At 44.5% G+C, this 18,576-nt stretch overlaps 2 protein-coding genes across 3 annotated transcripts; both read left to right on the top strand.

The window, feature by feature from the left end:
- The first annotated feature begins 4,540 nt into the window (after nucleotides 1-4,540).
- On the top strand, nucleotides 4,541-14,359 carry LOC123053914 (uncharacterized protein At4g17910). Of its 2 annotated transcripts, none has more exons than XM_044477533.1 (16): nucleotides 4,541-4,757; nucleotides 4,856-4,919; nucleotides 5,015-5,048; nucleotides 5,516-5,646; nucleotides 5,842-5,915; nucleotides 6,042-6,117; nucleotides 6,226-6,315; nucleotides 8,066-8,139; nucleotides 9,102-9,189; nucleotides 11,073-11,199; nucleotides 11,296-11,400; nucleotides 11,997-12,120; nucleotides 12,206-12,257; nucleotides 12,874-12,918; nucleotides 13,742-13,840; nucleotides 13,984-14,359. In XM_044477533.1, the coding sequence occupies exons 1-16, from the start codon at nucleotides 4,705-4,707 to the stop codon at nucleotides 14,134-14,136; spliced, it is 1,389 nt and encodes a 462-aa protein (XP_044333468.1). In that variant the 5' UTR covers nucleotides 4,541-4,704; the 3' UTR covers nucleotides 14,137-14,359. The 2 variants fall into 2 exon arrangements, with proteins under 2 accessions (XP_044333468.1, XP_044333467.1); XM_044477532.1 differs by having other exon boundaries at nucleotides 6,036-6,117.
- Nucleotides 14,360-16,491: 2,132 nt separating this feature from the next.
- LOC123053915 (probable galacturonosyltransferase-like 3) lies at nucleotides 16,492-18,139 on the top strand. The gene has a single exon (XM_044477535.1). The coding sequence runs from the start codon at nucleotides 16,632-16,634 to the stop codon at nucleotides 17,655-17,657; it is 1,026 nt and encodes a 341-aa protein (XP_044333470.1). The 5' UTR covers nucleotides 16,492-16,631; the 3' UTR covers nucleotides 17,658-18,139.
- The last annotated feature ends 437 nt before the right edge of the window (nucleotides 18,140-18,576 follow it).

The raw sequence follows: 18,576 nt of genomic DNA, 5'->3' as shown, positions 1-18,576 counted from the left end.
GGGTTTTCATATTTTCCTGAGAGTTATTTCAACCAAGGAATGCAACAATTATGAAAAATCTGAACCAAGGCAATTTGTCGGGTTTCATTGCAAATACGGTCAAGGATTCATATTGAACAAGCAACATAGCAGTTCATCGATGATCTTTTGCACAACTATTTCAAAAGTGCACGATGGCACTATCAGATCAAGCAAATTCAGGCAAAGTTTTCAAAAGGACAAAGTTATTACAAGCCCTCTCATGGCTGAATTATAACATTTTTCAAAGTTTCAAGCCTTCGCGCTCGGCTCTGGTTGAGACCCGACATTCTGGTTTGCCAGGTTATCCTCACCTCGGGCCCCTTCAGCCTCTGTCGGCGCCGTGTTACTTTGAGACGGCTCGGCAGTTTTCTCTTGTTCTTTCACAGCTTCATCGGTGCTAGTCTGGGGGCTCTCGGGTACCCAGTGCATTGAAGACAAAGCCTCAATTCCATGTCTTCGTTATGAACATTGGATGAGCCACTTGAGCCGGCTCGTGCAGCAAGTGCTTGCTTACTTGGTGGGATCAACTCAAAAGGTTTCGGCTGTGGCATATCCATGCGCTGGCCGTTTTCATTAAAACCGACTTGAAAATTGGTTAAGTTCAAGCCATAGCAATGATGGTACCAGGAGGCCGGGTCTCCTTGACACAAATGTTGAAAGTCGGCCTTCGTGAAAGGAGTGTTATGTACATTCAACTCTGGGAACCCGCTCGCAAGAAGAGCCGGATCCATCTCCGGGTGATATGCTTTTGCCAGAGCAAGAGCGCTCATGGCTCCTCTTCTACAAGCCGACATCTTGAGCTCTTTGATCCACTCTAGTACTATGCGAAGTCAGTGAGCATATCCATGATTTCCCGAGGAGGACCTGACACATTCTTGGTTGCTATTAAAGCAGTTGACTCCTCCCACATATAGTTGTTCTAAAAATTTGTAGACAACTTGCAATTTGATGAGTGGGAGTTCCCTGAGACAAGAGTTTCTTTCAACATCTTCAATCAACGACAAAGCTGTTAGTAACCCGGATTTTATTCCAAATGAAACATTTGAGCTTGTTTACGGCGGACTAGAGTACTATACTGACAATCCATTAAGAAAAAATTGAGCTTGAGTGATTCCCTATGTAATGAGAGTCGGACTATTCACCTCATGGTTTTTTTTACCGTTATATATATATATATATATCAGCACATTTTGTGTGGAATTTGGTGCTTTGATGCTTTTGAATTTGCCTCTACGCAAGGGTGCTGGCTTCGGTTTGTTGGGGCGACAGAGCTATCGACTAGGGTAGTACGTGCCTCTTGGGATCGATGTGGATGTCTCAGCGGAGGCTCCGAAAACCATGTTGGGTGGTAGGGTGTCATCTCTTGTCACTTAGGTGTTCGTCGGCTCGGTTGGGGGCGCAACCTCAGGATTTTGGAGGTGTTGTCATGGAGCCTCTTCACCTCGCTTGTCATCTCGGCCTCAGGCTATTCGGATGAACCCCCAAGCTTTGGTCCTGGTCGATGTGGACGACGGGCCCCATCGCTTCCCCCTTGGGGCGACACTTTGGAGGTCCGGTCTCTCATTAGTTGATGGTGGCTCATGCGGCTTTGTTAGCTTCCTCGCCCACTAGACGAGTGCACAGCCTCAGCGGCGGTGTGAAAGTCGGAGCCGTGGCTCCAGAAGTCTCCTGTGTGTGGTGTTGGATTTGGTCGCTTGGGCGGCAATGTCATCGATTAGGCTGTTCGCGATCTCGGGGTCGCTTGGGCTAGTCCTTCAAGTGGTTGATATTGGATAAGCAGTCAATGCCTCTAGCGCCTCGGCCTGCACCATATCCTTGAAGATAACAGTTGAGGCGCCTTGATAAAGGCACATTTACCTTGCTAATATAGAGATTCGATGCTAGAGCGAAAGCTTCACTGAATGCCAATGACTCCAGCGTCTCGGCCTGCACCATATCCTTGAATTGGGGCTTCAGAATTACTAGCCACATTTACCTTGCTAATATAGAGATCTGACGCTATAGCGAAAGCTTCACTGAATGCCAATGCCTCCAGCGTCTCGGCCTGCACCATATCCTTGAAGACAACAATTGAGGCGCCTTGATAAAGGCCATGTTCATCACGACAAACGACAACAATAGGCCGCCCCTCATTGTGTCTAGATATCGCAGCATCAAAACATCATTTTGTAGTGTCCCTCCAAAGGAGCTACCTAGGTTCTCTCACTTCTGACAGCCCGAGCTTGCATGTCTCCCGTCGGGGCTGCCATGCTGGGTGATCGGCGGGGAAGGAGGGCTAGATCCACCATATATCTTTCCTACTTATAAAGGTTGCAGTTGGTAATGAGTTCACATGCGGGGCCAACAACCTTCACCAATAAACAAATGCATCTCTACCTAGCAACCTTCCAAGAACATAGATAAACAAATGTATTTCTACTCACATGTGGGACCTAACATAAATAGATAACCACAATACTACTTTCATGCGAGACCAACACTTATAAAGGGCACAAATAACAAATGCAGAAATGCGACTCCAACTCAATATAATGCTTTTGTTTTCCTTTTCTTTCAACCAAGTTATTTCAATTTTGTATCATAGAACAAGAGAGTGATCAAATTGTAATTAAAAAATGAAACAAACCTTGTCCTCCTACCCGATCCACGACCTTGTGCGGTCAACTTACCAATGTTTATTTCTTATACGTTTCAATATTCAAAATGTTGTGCCTGTAAAGGACTATGGTCACTTAAGATTCTCCAATGCCTCACGTGTGATCTTTTGTTGTATTTTTGTTCTTTTCAAAATAGTGAACCGCACGCAAAGGCCATGTGACGCCAACATATTTTGACGATTACCTAAGGACCCCGATATCTCCCGACCATTCGGTCTGGAGGAGCCCTAGACCGAACGACTCGTTCGCTCCGGGATGCATGTTTTACCGAACGAGGACGTTCGTTGCGAAAATCTTTCCAGTCCGAACGACCCCCATTAGCACGATCTAAAAAAGGGCCTAACAGCCCATTTTGCTAGGATTCTTATCAGGCGTGAAAAAAGCCCAAACAAATCAAGAAAAGAAAAAAAATAAAAATGAAGAAGGAAAAGGAACTCCTTGCCTTTAAAAAAAGTTTTGTGTAAAAATGCCATGGTTGCTGATCCACTTTCAAGTGACCATAAAAAAGGACAGAAAAAAACAATGTTCATTAACAAAAAGACATTACCAAATCTGTTTTGGCATGGTTAACAACGGTAAAAATGCCATGTTTCAGACAATAAAAATGCCATGGTACCAGAAAATAACTTTGCAATGGTTTAAAATGATTGGCCATGAAAAAAAGATATAAATTTGCCATGGGTGTAACTTAAAATTTGCGTTCGGACAAGACAATAGAATACTGGTCGTTCGGGAGTTATCGTTTCCGTTACCTAAGCCAGTGCTTTGTGGATAAAGCTGAACGTAGAGACACTGGAATTCTTGCTCATGGCCTTTCCTCCTAACCGGGTCTTGTCAAGCGCCTCCAAACAGCATTCAAAATTTCAGGTGCTCCGGTAGCACCGGATCTTAGGTGCTCCGGTAGCATCTCGGCCATTGGATCGTGATCCAACAGGCAACATTCACGGGATGTGGATTCAAGTGTCATTTCAAAAATGTTTTGGGGTTTTCTACAAAATTCGCATTAACCAAATGTTGTCCATTCGATTGATGATCCAACGGCCGAGATGCATTGGCTACCGGAGCACCTGATATTCTCCCGGACAGCCGCTGCGTCCCCGATTCCCCTCGCGACTGCTCTGCGCTCCCGCCGATCTCGCCACCTGGTCCCGTGCCTCGCCGTCGACTCTACCCGCCCCGCCCCGCCCCTGCCCTGCGCTACCGCGACCAGCCGGCAGCCCGCAGCCGCCCAGACCGCACTCGGCAGTCGACGTCCGGCGCCCGGCGCCCGGCGTTGTGCAGCTGCAGAAGGCACGTAGCCAGCCGCCCAGCCGATTTGAGGTACGTTTGATGAGATTTCTGCCTCTTCCGCAATTTTTGTTTACTGATTATACTCATTGCTCGTCGTGCTGCCACCTGCCAGTACTTCTCGTTACGAATTAAGGCTTGTTGTGCTCCTCTGTAAATTGTAATGTATTACTAGTGATGAGTCCTGTCCAGGAATGTTACTACTTACTACTGAATTGTTTCAGTATGGATCCATTTTTCTGAATCCATGTGGCATCTTGAGCTGTAATTTTCAGAAATGTTACTACTTACTACTGAATTGTCTCTGTCTGGATCAAGCAATTGATACATTGTTCTCATTTTTTGAATCAATAAATGTCATTATCATATTGAAGAACAGAATGTCAACTAGGACCACCTGATTACATATATGTATCAAATGTGAAATAATGAACACATGCACATAGTCTCCTTTGAACTTTTCAAGGCATGTAGGCTTTTTTTATGCAAAATCAAAGACTTATTTGAGAATTTTTCATATGTTTGTAAGATCATATTGACAATTTCCTATTGTGCTATTGGCATGTCATATTTATTGTATTTTTTTTAGGGTGGACCATCCTGTTTCAAAATTCTAGATCCGCCACTGCCTGCCAGCCGCTGCACCCACAGAGTCTTGGCTTCCAACCGTCCTCCTTCGGCTCACTTGCCGCTGCCACCACCAGCGGCCGCCAACCGAACCACCTCTCGCAGTCCAAGAATGGAGGGCCTCCTCGACAAGCCCCTGAACCCCAACAAGCTTCTTAAGGAGCAGTGAGTGCAAAGTCAAATCCTACCTGCGTTCGCCACCACTTTATTCTCGCCCGTACTGCTCTGCTAACTTCTAGGTATTCTCCTCCTTCATGATGCAGATTTGTGAGCAACCTGACGGGGTCGTCCCTTCTGGAGATCGCGGCGCTCTCCACTATTGTGCCGGTGACTGATCAGTCTCTCTCCCTTAGATTTCCAATATTTCTGTATCTATATATGCACGTCAGGGTTGTCGTCTGATTTGTTTCTTTGGTTTGCAGGCAGTGGTGGTTTTAAGGAAATGGAGCAGCAGAGGTCAGTTGGTTACAGATACTGTAAATTTTCATAACCATTTATACCTTTTCGTGTAAGTGTAGAATCTTGTTTTGCAACAAATGTTCAAGTGAGATAGGTGTTATGAAAGTGGAATTCAGTTGCCAGTATGCTGCAATTTTGCACATTTAGCGTTCTGATCATAAATGTGTATTTTCTGATATTTTTAAACAAGGTATTTTCTGATATTCAACTATCCAGCCCAATCTTTTTCATGTCCCAGCATCTATATTGTTAAATTTTACTTGAACCGTGGGCAGCTAGCATGTCCTCTACTTTAAACTATGCTGTCCAATCTGATGCTAGCTATGTCATGGCATCCTTCTCAGTTTTTCCATGTTTTTTTTACCCTGATTTAGTCATTGTTATCAATAATAGAAACTTCTTTATTTTCATTCATGGAGTAGATCTGACAGAGATTCTACTTCCTTGTTTTTATCTTATTATAGATAATATTAGGAGGGATTCAGTGAAGAAAAATGATGATGCTCTTGCTGGTCATAAAGATGGAGTGTATTACTTTTCAGCGTTGGTTATAGATTTTCTCACTGTTGTATTGCCTATACTTCTGATTTTCACGGCAAGTACCCTCTTCATTGCATTTTAATATGCTTACATGATGAAATTGTTAAACGCCATAAATCAGGGAACGTGCAAAGCACAAGCTTATACTGAAGTACTGAACTATTCAGTTGTCATCTACCAATCTTTGGATGAGCTTTAACATTTTTTAACTCATAAGTGAATCTGTGGTTATTCCTTTGGTTTGTTGCAGATCTTAGCTGAATGGACTTATATTTGTGCAATTTCTCTTGTAGCTGTGATATCTATCTACATCTTGTTTAAAAGGTATTTGGTATTTAGTTATTACTCCAATTTTTGTTACCTTGTTTTTGCTGCTCTAATTCCCTTCTGATTTCTTTTCGTGAAACACCACCCATGGTGATCTGGAGTTATATGACACTGCAGTTTCAGGTCTCAGTCTCATCTCAAGGCTCAACAACATCTGCCTTCTCTTAGGGCAGACATATCTTCTTACCGAGTGTCAGTGGTATGCACAAGTTTATTGATTATATAAGTAACACATTATTGCTCCTTCACCAGCACTAGAGATGGAGCAGTACTATTGCAGTATTAATGGTGATTGTGCTCTTTGTAGGTTTTAGTGACATGCGTGTCCATATTGGCAGTCGATTTCAAAATCTTTCCTAGACGGTATGCAAAGGCTGAAACATATGGTAGTGGCATTGTAAGTTAATTCATCCAGGCATTTTCTTTAGTTTATCTTTTGTTTTTACAAGTTCTTCTACCTTATTTTCGTCATGAAGGCTAATCAAATAGCCAAAGGTTGTTTACATGGTGTGTACTGTGTAGACCCCATGATGGCCTAGTTTTATAATCATCATCATTAAGAATTGCACAAAATCATGAACTAGTTGGGCAAAAAATGGCAACAGCTACAAATTGTGCATATTATTTGGATTGCAAAGGATTAACGGCTTCATTAGATTGGTTAAATTAAATCCATTTGTCAGTCGTGGACTCCTCTGGTGCATCAAGTAGAGACGTATCTGCACATTAGGGGCTGGTGTGGGTTGTGTTACCGGTAATGCCTCCTGCTGCTTCACAGCCACTGCTTCTCCTTCAGAGCACTGTATCGCTGCCCATCCTGCTGTGCACATGGAAGTAAACTCATGGCACAGAGGTGTGCCAGTCCAAGAAACTGTTGAGCTAGTAATCAATACAAAGCTGGCCCTGTGATCCTCATGGTTTTGTTGCAGTTTAAACATTCCTTATTCATCTCCTGGCCCGGACTCTTCATGCCCTAATTGATCTGCTGGGTTCCATGCAAATCGCTGCTCACGTATATCTTTGTTTGGCTGGTCTATGCTCATAATCTCATACATTGGATCAACACAATGCAATCTCACGCATTTCAAACCTGCGCTACGAAACTCCACCGACTGCGCTCAGCAGTGCCACCGCTGCCGCCGCTGACTTCATGCCTGCAGCATATTTTCGGAGTCTGTTTTACGATCAGAACTGTAGCTTGCAAATATTGCACACACCAAACTCTTGTTTCGTGTTTCTGTGCACACACATAGAACCGGATTGTTTGAGTCAATCTCCACACATGCATGGCCTGGATTCTTCCAGCTGGGCTCAACAACGTCACTACAGAGTACTCTGCCGCCATTTGTATGCCTTCTGCGTCTCCTAGCATCATCGCATCTATCTGCTCTGCTACCGCTGCTTCTAGTTGCACCTTTGATGCTGTTACCCCTGTATGCACTGCCGTTCCTCCTCTTGTGCTTGCCTCCTCCGCTGTGCTTGACTGTGTCGGCTTCTTGCAACACCTCTACAACTGCTTCTTGCTCCGGTGTCATTGCCATGCTTGTATATGTTCAGCACTGTGAACCTGACTCTATCTGATGTGGAGCTGGATTATATTATGTAACTCAATACCAATTGACAACAGCCGTCGTAGATTGACTTGCAACCTTGTAACTCCCGAAATCTGGTGCTTCATCATGTCTAAACCATACTTCATGAAGCCCACAATCCTTAACTTTACTGGAAAATTCAAACCTTCTTTACCTGTTGCTGCAAGCCCTTGCTAAACACACGACAATCTCCTGCGGCAGTATCACTACCCTGGTCTAGGTTGCTGGCCTGCCGGTCGAATGCAATTTACTGATGTCCACCGCACTTAATAGTCAGCTGTTGTCATCTTTGTTGGTTGTCCAGTTTTTATGTCTTTCCCCTGTATGATTAGGTCATCAACTACTGTTCATCATTGCTTATTTTTTGTTCTTCTGGAATTGAGACAAGTTTCTTGCTTACAAATATGCCTTGCTTCCATTTTTCGTCATCAATCTATTATTTATTATAGTTGTTAATGTCAGGTTCTCGACCCGTGCTACCCTTCGTGTAATTTGGATCATGTTTGCCATTATTTCTGAAAGATCAGAAATCTGACCTGTCTTCCAACATAACAGATGGATCTCGGAGTAGGGTCTTTTGTAGTGGCTAATGCACTGGTGTCTAGACAAGCACGAAACATAACCTCAATGTAAGTGCTTAAATGATCTCATTTGTCTTAAAGAAAATCTTTTAGGGCTTAATGAATATACTCCCTCCGTCCCAAAATAAGTGTCTCAAGTTTGCAAAGTTGTACTAAAGTTGAGACACTTATTTTGGGACGGAGGGAGTATATATTTGGATCCAACATGATGCTAAGGATTCTCATCTAGTTAAATCGGAAGTAACTCACGTGAATACTGAAACTAAAAGGCAAACTCAGTGTGAAAAACTAGATTCCTGTTCTGCAAAGTTAATCCTACTTTTTCTATGATAATAATTATTAGTCAATAGTCATAGTGTTAGATACTGTCGTCCGTCGGGCTTTATGTCAAAATGTTCTCACTACATAAGTCGTTTTTTGTAGATACTCTAAAGAACTAATGTTTATTTATGTTGACTGTTTGTACTGGACATAGGAGCCTGTAGGAACCTAGAAGTTTCAACTTCACCACTTACGTTATGGTGTGCTGAGTTTTTTTTTGTCCTTTTTAAATTAAGATACAAAGTATTACAATTCTGCATGCAAATCTTAGCTTTGTCAGTTCACTGATAAATGAAGAAAATTATAATCATTAGTAGCATTCAAGATAAAGTGAGTGGTCCATCTCTTCTTTCAAATAAGATCTGTCCTGCAACTTTTTGCATCTTTTCTATTTGCATGTGGATGGTATTTCTGTGTTAATCGCTTCTTGTTAGGTTGTTCTCCAAGTAGCTTTCTGACTTAATATTATTTCTCATATAGATGAAAAATTACTGTATGAACATACTGACAAATGATCCCGTGTCTGTCCAGTATCATCACAAAAATGCACAGTTACTTTGGCAAAATCATTGTTTCAATTTTGATTTTCTTTTGGGAAGATAACTGTAGTTTCTGACCGTTAGATCTGCCAATAGGCACTATTCAACAGCATAAGCATTCTATCTCATAGTGCACCTTCTGTTTTTTAGGAGATGGAAGGCAGCACTGAAGTCCATAAGTCCTCTAGTATTTCTTGGCTTTGCTCGTCTTATCTCTACATCAGGTGTTGATTATCAGGTACTTTTCTTCTTTGTGCCAATTACTTAAATTACGCATCCGTCAGAATTTATCATATAATGCCATTTCTGCAGACTTGCTAACTTTTTTGTTGTGTTTTCCTGTCCCTGTCCATTTTGGAACCGACTCCTCTACCGTGCCCGCTGGGCACGGCAGGGTGCTGTGCCTTCTTACGACCCCAGCGAAGCAGTGGTCTAGCCCAGGAAACTACTAAAAGCCCATATCAACAGCCCAGCGGCTCACCTGATGCCTCGATAAAAAAAACCTGATGCTTGATGCATTACTGATTAACAACATGATTCTCAAAAAAAAAATACTGATTAACAACATTAGTCTTCTATAAAAAGAATTAACAGCATTAGTCCATGGCTGCATGTTCTCATGGCGTTTTTTATGTGTCTAAATTTCGGTCGATTTAAATTTGGTTAAGTATATAAGTCGACTGTTGTCTGCATGTTGTTTCTCAACTTTTTGTCTTTTTCTGGATTTATAGTTTCTAATACATTAATATATTTGCTAAATTTTCAAAATATGTAAATGTAGGAAATGGTACTGTTGCCCGCTCGAAGCAAAATACAAATATATTTTAACAAAAAATGCTCTGCGTAAAATATGGTTGAGATTAAGCAAAACCATTTTTCAAATATGAGTTCATTTTCATTTCAGAATGTTGCTCATGTATATTAATAATAGGTAATTAGTTTTTTGAGACAATAATAGTATTTGCCAAATCGCAATCGGACGCCCGCCTCCTCGCCTAAGAAAAGATTAGGGTTCCTCTGCCTCCTGCCGGCGCCGGCGCCAGTCCGTCTCGTCTTCGGTGGCCTTAGGGCCATGGCGGCGCGGTGGATCCCGGCCCTTGCCGGTGGGAGGGCTCTGGTTTCAGATGTTTCTTCGAGTTTTGTTAGGACGTGTGTCTAGCATCGTTGGTGAGTATATGGAGATGTGTCTCCAGCGGATCTATCTTTGGTGGATTTGCTCGGATCCGGTTGTAGTTCATCTACGTTGATGTGTCTTCAGGTTGGATCCTTCCAATCTACGCTACTCTTCATCGGCGGCGGTTGTTGTTCTGCCGCACTGGTCCTGTGGGGTCTTAGCACGACGACTTCTCGGCTGTCTACTACAACAAGTTTTGCCCGGCTCCGGCGAGGGAGGGGTGATGACAGCGGCGCGCCTTCAGCTCGCTTCAGTGCTTGTAGTCGTCACTAGGTGGTCTACGCATTTGGATGTATTTTTTATTATTTATGGTGTTCATTGTACTGCCATGATTAAATATGAATAGATCGGAAGTTTTCTCTAAAAAATAAAAGTAGAAATAGTAAGTTACTCTTTTTATGAAGGAAATAGTTTCTTTTTGGGTTTGGGAAATAGTTAATTAGGTAACATGTGCAGGCACGTGATGCATCATGTTTTTTTTAGTTAAACGTGATGCATCCGGTGAATAGTTGGGCTGGTTAGATAGACTTTCACCAAGGAGTCTATCCTTTCTGGCCCATATCAATGCATAAGCTGCGGGGTAAGAAGGCACGGCACCCTACCGTGCCCAGCGGGCACGGTAGAGGAGCCGGTTCCGGCTATTTTCGTATTCTCACTTCCTTCATTTCTAGATACTGAAACCTGTATTAAGCAGAATTAAATACGTATAATAGTTACTATAGCATGTGCAGTCCTTTATACTATCTCCATCCCAAAATATAAGACGTTTTGGTAGGCTAGTTTAGCCTACCAAAACGTCTTATATTTGGGCACGGAGGTAGTAGTAGTGAAAGTGGAGCTGATTAGATTTAAGTTTACAATGCATAATCAAAGGTTATTTACTCAATTTTTTCTGTATTAGAATGCTGTCTTTTCTGAAGAGCTATGTTCCTTTTGTTACCTTGTAGGTGCATGTAGGAGAATATGGTGTCCATTGGAACTTCTTTTTCACCCTTGCAGCAGTTTCTATCCTTACATCCATTATCAGGATTCATCCTAAATATTGCGGGATAGTTGGTATGCTTGTTCTTGCAGGTACTAACAGTTCTAGTTTTAAGTTTGGTTAGAAGGGCTTAGAGGTGCTACAATTCTCCTTTTCAGTAGATAAATTGCTCTTATTTATTTTTACAGGATACCAGGTATGGCTAAATTTTGGGTTGAATGAGTATCTCACATCTGATGAGAGAAGTGCTGATATCATTGGCCAGAATAAGGAAGGCGTGTATAGCATATTTGGTAAAAATATCTACGTGCACATGATTTGTTTGTCATTTCTTTGCATAAGATGCCGAGGAACATAGAGGCGTAGAGCCTTCCAAGCTTGGTTTTTGTTTGTTTGACAAAATAACATTGCTGGTCCAGATTTGTACAGAAAGCTTAGTGAACAAACATGTGTAATACTTATTCACCCACGCGTGCATATGTCCTATTCACACTAAAAAAAGCGGGATAAATCCACAAGTATCACTAAACTGAGCACATGTGTGTGTAAATGTGAGCACTAAAATTTGAACCCTGCTGGGTGGAGTCATGTACCCACAACTCCACCCCAGGAATAGTTTGCTCTCTTTCTATCATTCTTTTTTGTTTTGCTGAACTTTAATATGGCGATTATCTGTTCTGTTACTTATTAGGTCACTTTTATATCTGAATATCCAGTATCATAGATTTCCATGCAGTTCGCTCTCTTTCTATCATTCTTTTTTGTTTTGCTGAACTTTAATATGGCGATTATCTGTTCTGTTACTTATTAGGTCACTTTTATATCTGAATATTCAGTATCATAGATTTCCATGCATCACATTATGCGATCTAATGAACTCCTTCCACAGGATACTGGGGTATGTACCTGATTGGTGTATCTCTGGGTTACTTTTTGTTTCATGACCTTAGTTCAAAAGGAAAGATTAGGAGCAGTCAAGTGGTAAAAGTATGGGTTCTCGCAACATCATTTTGGTAGGAAACAATGATAACATGAACACCTATGAATAAGAGTTCTAATATTCCTTGGTTAACATTTTCTCTGATGGCATGTTCATAGGATTTTGGCGATCATTCTTGACAGCTATGTTGAAAGAGTTTCTCGACGAATGGTAGGGTACTAACTAACTACATGCTTGGTTTTATTTACACTGGTACTAAAAATGCAATCTCATACAACAACAAAGCCTTTAGTCCCAAACAAGTTGGGGTAGGCTAGAGGTGAAACCCATAAGATCTCGCGACCAACTCATGGCTCTGGCACATGGATAGTAAGCTTCCACGCACCCCTGTCCATAGCTAGTTCTTTGGTAAAAATGCAAACTCATATTTGAAGAATTTTTGTGATACCTATGCAACGTAGCAGCAACTTATGGTATGTGGAAAACAGTACTGTGCTCTTATTATCTCAATGGACATGTTATGTTTGAACATGATGATTAAGTGTAAGAGTATGACATATATTTCCATAGTATTTAGGTTTGGTCTAAGTAAATCTGAAGTAAGAACATTTGTTGCATTGCTGAAATGTAAACCTTCCACTCATGCAATGCGATTCTTCCAACATGAACGGATACGCGGGCAAACTACCTTCCCAAATTAAAGTTTTTTTAGTGAAAGGAAATGCTACAGTTACTACAAACTAGTTTTACACTCGAAATTGGGTCAAAGTAACTCCAGCAACTTATCTTTTCTCCAGTAAAATGATTCAAGCATTTCATTTTGCAGTGCAACTTCGCCTATGTTATGCTTGTGTTTGGCCAGAATTTTCAGGTATTGTTATTTCCTTCCTCGCTTTTATAAACTTATTATAGCATGCATTCATTGTCAGATTAAGACATCCAGAAGAAAAGAATAATATGTACTCCCTCTGTCCCATAATATAAGATCTTATTACATTCAATTTGCTCATAAATTGGATGTAATAAGATCTTATATTATGGGATGGAGGGAGTGCTTTAAATGATAGTACCTTCAGTTATCCAATTGTGGGCCCTAAAAGGGCAAGGATAGTGTTAGTTTGCATAGTTTATCTTAAATGAGGATAACATTCAAATTTCAACTGAAAATAATATGCACCAAAGCAACATAGCTGAAAATAATGTGCACTAGCTGAAAAATGAGGTTTGAAAGTTTAGCTTTATCCTTTGTACTTATATAGTTCACCAACTGGTTTTAATATTTTAGCGATGCTGAATCTGATATTAGAGCCTGAAAAACTGGCAAGATGCACACACTTCTCATCTTCAAATGCATGCCACTTAGTTACATTCTTTTTTTAAGATCATGCAGAACTACCATGTGAATATATTTGGAAGAAGAGTTTTACTAAGCCAATGCATTGTGCGGGGCACAACCATCTGTGTAATTAAAAGGAACAAACACTAAATGAAAATCAGCAAATGACCTAAAGCTAGAGGTAGCCACCAAGCCTTTTGGCTCCAGCTGCAACTAAATATACCTGTTGTGGTGTTGCCTGAAGGGTCTAACAACAATTGAGCCTGCTAATACTTACAATTGTATTGCTACCAGTTACGAAATTGCTAAAAATATATTCAGGCTTCACTATTCATGATGGCTACTATTATAATGACAGGTTATATCTATTCTCACACTAGCGGGGTCCATTTCACACGACAAGAATTTGGTTCTTGAGGAAGCATTCAATCAAAATATGCTTGGGGCATTCCTTGTGGTAAGATCATGTCTCGTTATTCTTATTGCTGATTCCAAAATGGGAATGTACCACTAATAGGACCGAATCGTCAAAATTTAGCAGATATATGTACCTCTTTAAGCGGCCAGTGTAAAGAAACTGATATTTACATTCTCTTGCAGGCAAATATCCTAACTGGTCTAGTAAATCTCTCAGTTGACACGCTTTCGGCCTCTCCCCTCGCTGCCTTCATGATTTTGGTAGCATACACCTTTAATTTGTGCATGCTTGCTGGCCTTGCTCAGTTTTCTGGTGTTAGGATAAAATTTTGGTGAATATGGATTTTGTCCAGTACTGTACTTTGTATGTATGGAGTATTTAATCTTGATTTTGAGGAAGACACGTTTGTGTATTGAAACCGAGCCCTTAGGCTCATATGTGGTCAATTACCAAAGCCCTACCCATTGCAGGTGGTATATGAATCGAGGTGAGTGTTGTTTATTCACACAGTACTCGTGAGATCCAATCTAATAAAGAGAATAATCCTTTAATGTTCCACTTTGTTGCAAATTGAGCAAACCCATCACTAAACTTGCTACTGTATTATTGTTCACTCGAGGTCCAAATGGCCCTGAGTCAAGATAAACCGCAAATCGGTTGCTGATCTGGACTAGGTGGGGGCACTGTCCAGGGCCTAGATATTGGCATTGGCTTTTTTACTAACGCCCTGAATATCTCTTTGTTCCAAGTGGTTCAGAAGCCCTATCTCTCACTCGTTGTAGCGTTGTAATGTGCTGCAGTCCCGTCTTGTCTCCGTTCTCATACCCCGTTTGAAAGTTGAAACAGAGGAAGATAATAGGAATTTTGGAGAATCGAATTCCTACAGAAAAATATTCCGACGGTGCCGTTTGAAACAAAGGAATGGCTCACCAAGGTTCCTATGGAACAGGGCAATGCAAAGGAATTTTGGAGGAAAAAACCTCATGTTTTCTCTCATGTGTCTAGGATTCCTGCGTTTTTCTTATATGGTGCCCAAATAGCAAGTCATGGAATGGCTCACCATGTGTCTAGGACTCTTGTGTCTTGGATTCCTGTAAGAATTTAGGTTACATGATATCTCATTTCTTGCAGGTTTTCTATTCCCACGTTTTTGATTCCTACGTTCCAAATGGTGTGTTTATGTGGTGTCAGTCCAAGTGAGAACCGTAGAGGGAGACGCGAGAAAGTGAGGGGTCAACTCTCAACGATAGTGAAGTCAACGAGAGAAGGAAAACCCTAACAAAAGGGAAAAGTTGCTACAATTTTTGGAACACCTTTTTTTACCCTTGGAACAGCTTTTTTAAAGTCGAGTATCCCTCTTTATTCAAGAAACTTCCTCTGTTTCAAAATAAGTGGCGTGGTTTGAACTAAAACCACGACAAAGGCCTAAAGTCGGTCTCATTTGCCACACACGGCGTCTGAAATCCTTGATGAATAGCCTTGATCACTCCTTCAGCCACAAGCAATTTTTGCCTTGCTGCCATTATATCATATGCTAGTGCTAGTGCTTCTCGGCATATGCCATTGTTTCAAGGATTTCTGGGTCCATAAGACCAACAAAGGTGATACTCGAAGAGCCCACAAAAATGCCTTCTCTATTTCTGGCGACCAACCCCACTTAGCCTTTGTTGTCGTTCTTTCCGACTATTGCGTAGACATTTAAAATTTCCGAACTGTTGGACTTGCCCTTGGGGCAAAAAGAATCTCCCACGTGTGATACAACTTTGACGAGACAAAATGGCTAACATGCCACCCAACCCCGCCACCATCTTTGTGTGGTGGCGGCGAGGCGAGGGGAGGGGAGGAAGGAGCGAGGTGGTGACAACATATTGGCGTGAAGTCGTAGCTGCAGTTTGCTGGGCATGACAAGTGTCAACTATGACACATGATGGGTGGCGTAAAGGTACAATGTTTCTCTGATACTTTGTGGTGGATGAAGTCAGAGTTGTCGATGGGCGGCAATGTTTAGGATGTGTTGGTTTGGGCTATCTGGGTTTGATATGACATTGTTTTTTTACATGCCGGTGGTGCTAAGATGTGGAGCAAGAATCGGTGAGTCGAGGGTGCTTGATGATGATGGCGATGACGCTGATGAGCAAAATTGAGGGCTGGAGCTTGCACTTTGTGTCGAGTTTGGCTTGTTCGGGTCTGTGCAGAGTCTGGCTTGTTGTGGCCAAGGTTGTAAGGTTTGCACCTGGTTTTTGCTAATTAATTGGACAACTCTCTTGTGCTTTAACGGAAAGGAGTGAGAGCACGGTTGAAAAAAAAACTCTCATGTGCTCAATTAACCTAAAAAAGGGGAAAAAAAGCCTTGTAGGGGTCTTGTGCGAGCCTTACTAAGCTTCGGGCTGAACCAAATCAGCTGGGGCTTTGGGCCTAACCGGCTAACGGCTACCACGAAAAAAGAGCGCACGCAAAGATCACGCAACCGAAGCAGCCTGCTACGCCTACGGGCTGGCTACGGCCGTCTCGTCTGCCTCCCCCTCCTTCCCCGTCGAGATCGTAACCACCAGAGCCTAACGTCCGGAAAAACTCAAAAAATCCCAACGAGAAGCCCCGGAAAACCCACGCGGAAACCTCACACGTCGCCCTCTTTCCAGCCTGTACCCTCCCCTCCGCCGTCTCCGCCTCTTAACTCTGCATCACCCCCCATCTCCCCCCTACCCGTGCCGACGGTGCCGTGCCCATCCAAATTCCATTCCCCCCTCCCCGATTCTTTATCCTCCCCCCCTCTCTCGGATGGGAGGGGAATAATAAAGCGGCGCACACTCCCGTCCGTCCCCGCCCCGCAATGCGCCTCCTCGCCGCGCTCCTGCTCTTCGCCGCCGCCGCCGCGGTTGCGGCGGCGGCGGAGCTGCCCGAGTTCAGGGAGGCGCCGGCGTTCCGCAACGGCGCGGGGTGCGCGGGGGCCCCCACGATCCACATCGCGATGACCCTCGACGGCACCTACCTGCGCGGGTCCCTCGCGGGCGTCCTCTCCGTGCTCCGCCACGCCGCGTGCCCGGAGTCCATCGCCTTCCACTTCGTCGCCTCCTCGGCGTCCCCCGCGCGTCGCCTCGCCAGGCTCCGCGCCGCGCTCGCCGCCGCCTTCCCCACGCTCCCCGCCACCGTCCACCGCTTCGACGCCCGCCTCGTCCGCGGCAAGATCTCCTCCTCCGTGCGCCGCGCCCTCGACCAGCCCCTCAACTACGCCCGCATCTACCTCGCCGACATCCTCCCCCGCTCCGTCCCCCGCGTCCTCTACCTCGACTCGGACCTCCTCGTCGTCGACGACGTCGCGCGCCTCTGGGCCACCGACCTCGGCCCCCACGCCGCCCTCGCCGCGCCCGAGTACTGCAACGCCAACTTCACCCTCTACTTCACCGACGCCTTCTGGCGCCACCCAGCCTACTCCTCCGTCTTCGCCAACCGCACGCGCGCGCCCTGCTACTTCAACACCGGGGTCATGGTCATCGACCTCGACCGGTGGCGGGCCGGCGGGTACACGGCCAAGCTCGAGTACTGGATGGACGTGCAGAAGCAGGAGGCCAGGATATACGAGCTGGGCTCACTCCCGCCGTTCCTCCTCGTGTTCGCCGGCGACGTGAAGGCCGTGCAGCACAGGTGGAACCAGCACGGCCTCGGCGGGGACAACGTGGCGGGGCAGTGCCGGGAGCTGCACCCGGGGCCGGTGAGCCTGCTGCACTGGAGCGGCAAGGGGAAGCCGTGGCTGCGGCTCGACGCGGGCCGCCCCTGCCCGCTGGACGCGCTCTGGGCGCCCTACGACCTGCTCCGCCGCCGCGGCGCCCGTGACGACCTCCTCGCCGCCGTGGCTTGACAATGCGCGGCCCACGTCGCTGGAGTGACAAGTCAATCGTCCGAGTCCGGATCACTGCCCATGACCCGGCTCGGTTGCGGCGTCGCCGTCGTTGGGGTCGGGGTCGGTGTCGGTGACTCGGTGTAGGGGCAGTGGCGGACGGACACGCCGTACCTGGTGGCCTCACAGGGTGGGATGGGCCCGGCGCGGGCCCAGGTGGACAATTTTATGTCGCTGGTTGGAGTGGCCCTTTCGGCACTGACATATAGGCCCGCATGGTGGTGACGGATGTGTCGAGGTTTTGCTGAGACGAGATGAGATCTCGCCAGATGCAGGGACGGGTTGTGTACAGCTGTTGTTTTTTTGCCTGTTGGGGGAATATCTTATTTGATTCCATTCGTTTTCTGTTAGGATCGAAATCTGTAACAGATGTACTCTATCTATAGTAATACGTGCTACTATAACACCGCCAAAAAATAATCGAGGGGGTATTTTTGTGTGCATGTTTTCGGTGGTGTATGTCACGTGCTAAGGGGTGGGAACCTAGATTGTGTCAAGTGCATTTCTTAATTCGCTGAGAGCAGATAACCGGGCGTCGTTTTGTGGCGCAAATCTCAAGCCCGTGGCTCCAGATTTCAGGAATCTGATCCGGCGTTTCCCTTTCCACTTTGGTTTAAAGCGTTGATGGGCCCTGAACGGTTAGGTTAGTGTGTGGTTTGTTGCGATGTGAGTGGTCGGTGGCCAAGTGCTCGGGCGGAACTTTTTTGGTAAAGGCGGGGAAAATCATTTGGCCCCTTCATCTCGTGCCCGGGAGGCCAAAGGACCTGTCAAAAAAGAGAGGCTTAAGAAAGGGCTCGGTCGGTTTCTTCCTTTCCTCCCGTGTTACTGTCTCCGGTTGGTGTAAGGATGATCACTCGCTTGCTGCAGCTAGAGTGTTGTG

The sequence above is a fragment of the Triticum aestivum genome, chromosome 2D (genome assembly GCF_018294505.1).
Source record: "Triticum aestivum cultivar Chinese Spring chromosome 2D, IWGSC CS RefSeq v2.1, whole genome shotgun sequence".
NCBI classification, from domain to species: Eukaryota; Viridiplantae; Streptophyta; class Magnoliopsida; order Poales; family Poaceae; genus Triticum; species Triticum aestivum.
The sequence above is the reverse complement of the archived record's forward strand: the minus strand, read 5'-3'. Positions and strand labels throughout refer to the sequence as shown.

Coding starts and splice junctions, on each gene's coding strand:
- LOC123053914 (XM_044477532.1), top strand. CDS start 4,705: ATGGAGGGCCTCCTCGACAAGCCCCTGAACCCCAACAAGCTTCTTAAG. Junction 6,316..8,065: donor AAACATATGGTAGTGGCATT/GTAAGTTAATTC, acceptor CCAACATAACAG/ATGGATCTCGGAGTAGGGTC. Junction 11,200..11,295: donor TGGTATGCTTGTTCTTGCAG/GTACTAACAGTT, acceptor TTATTTTTACAG/GATACCAGGTATGGCTAAAT.
- LOC123053915 (XM_044477535.1), top strand. CDS start 16,632: ATGCGCCTCCTCGCCGCGCTCCTGCTCTTCGCCGCCGCCGCCGCGGTT.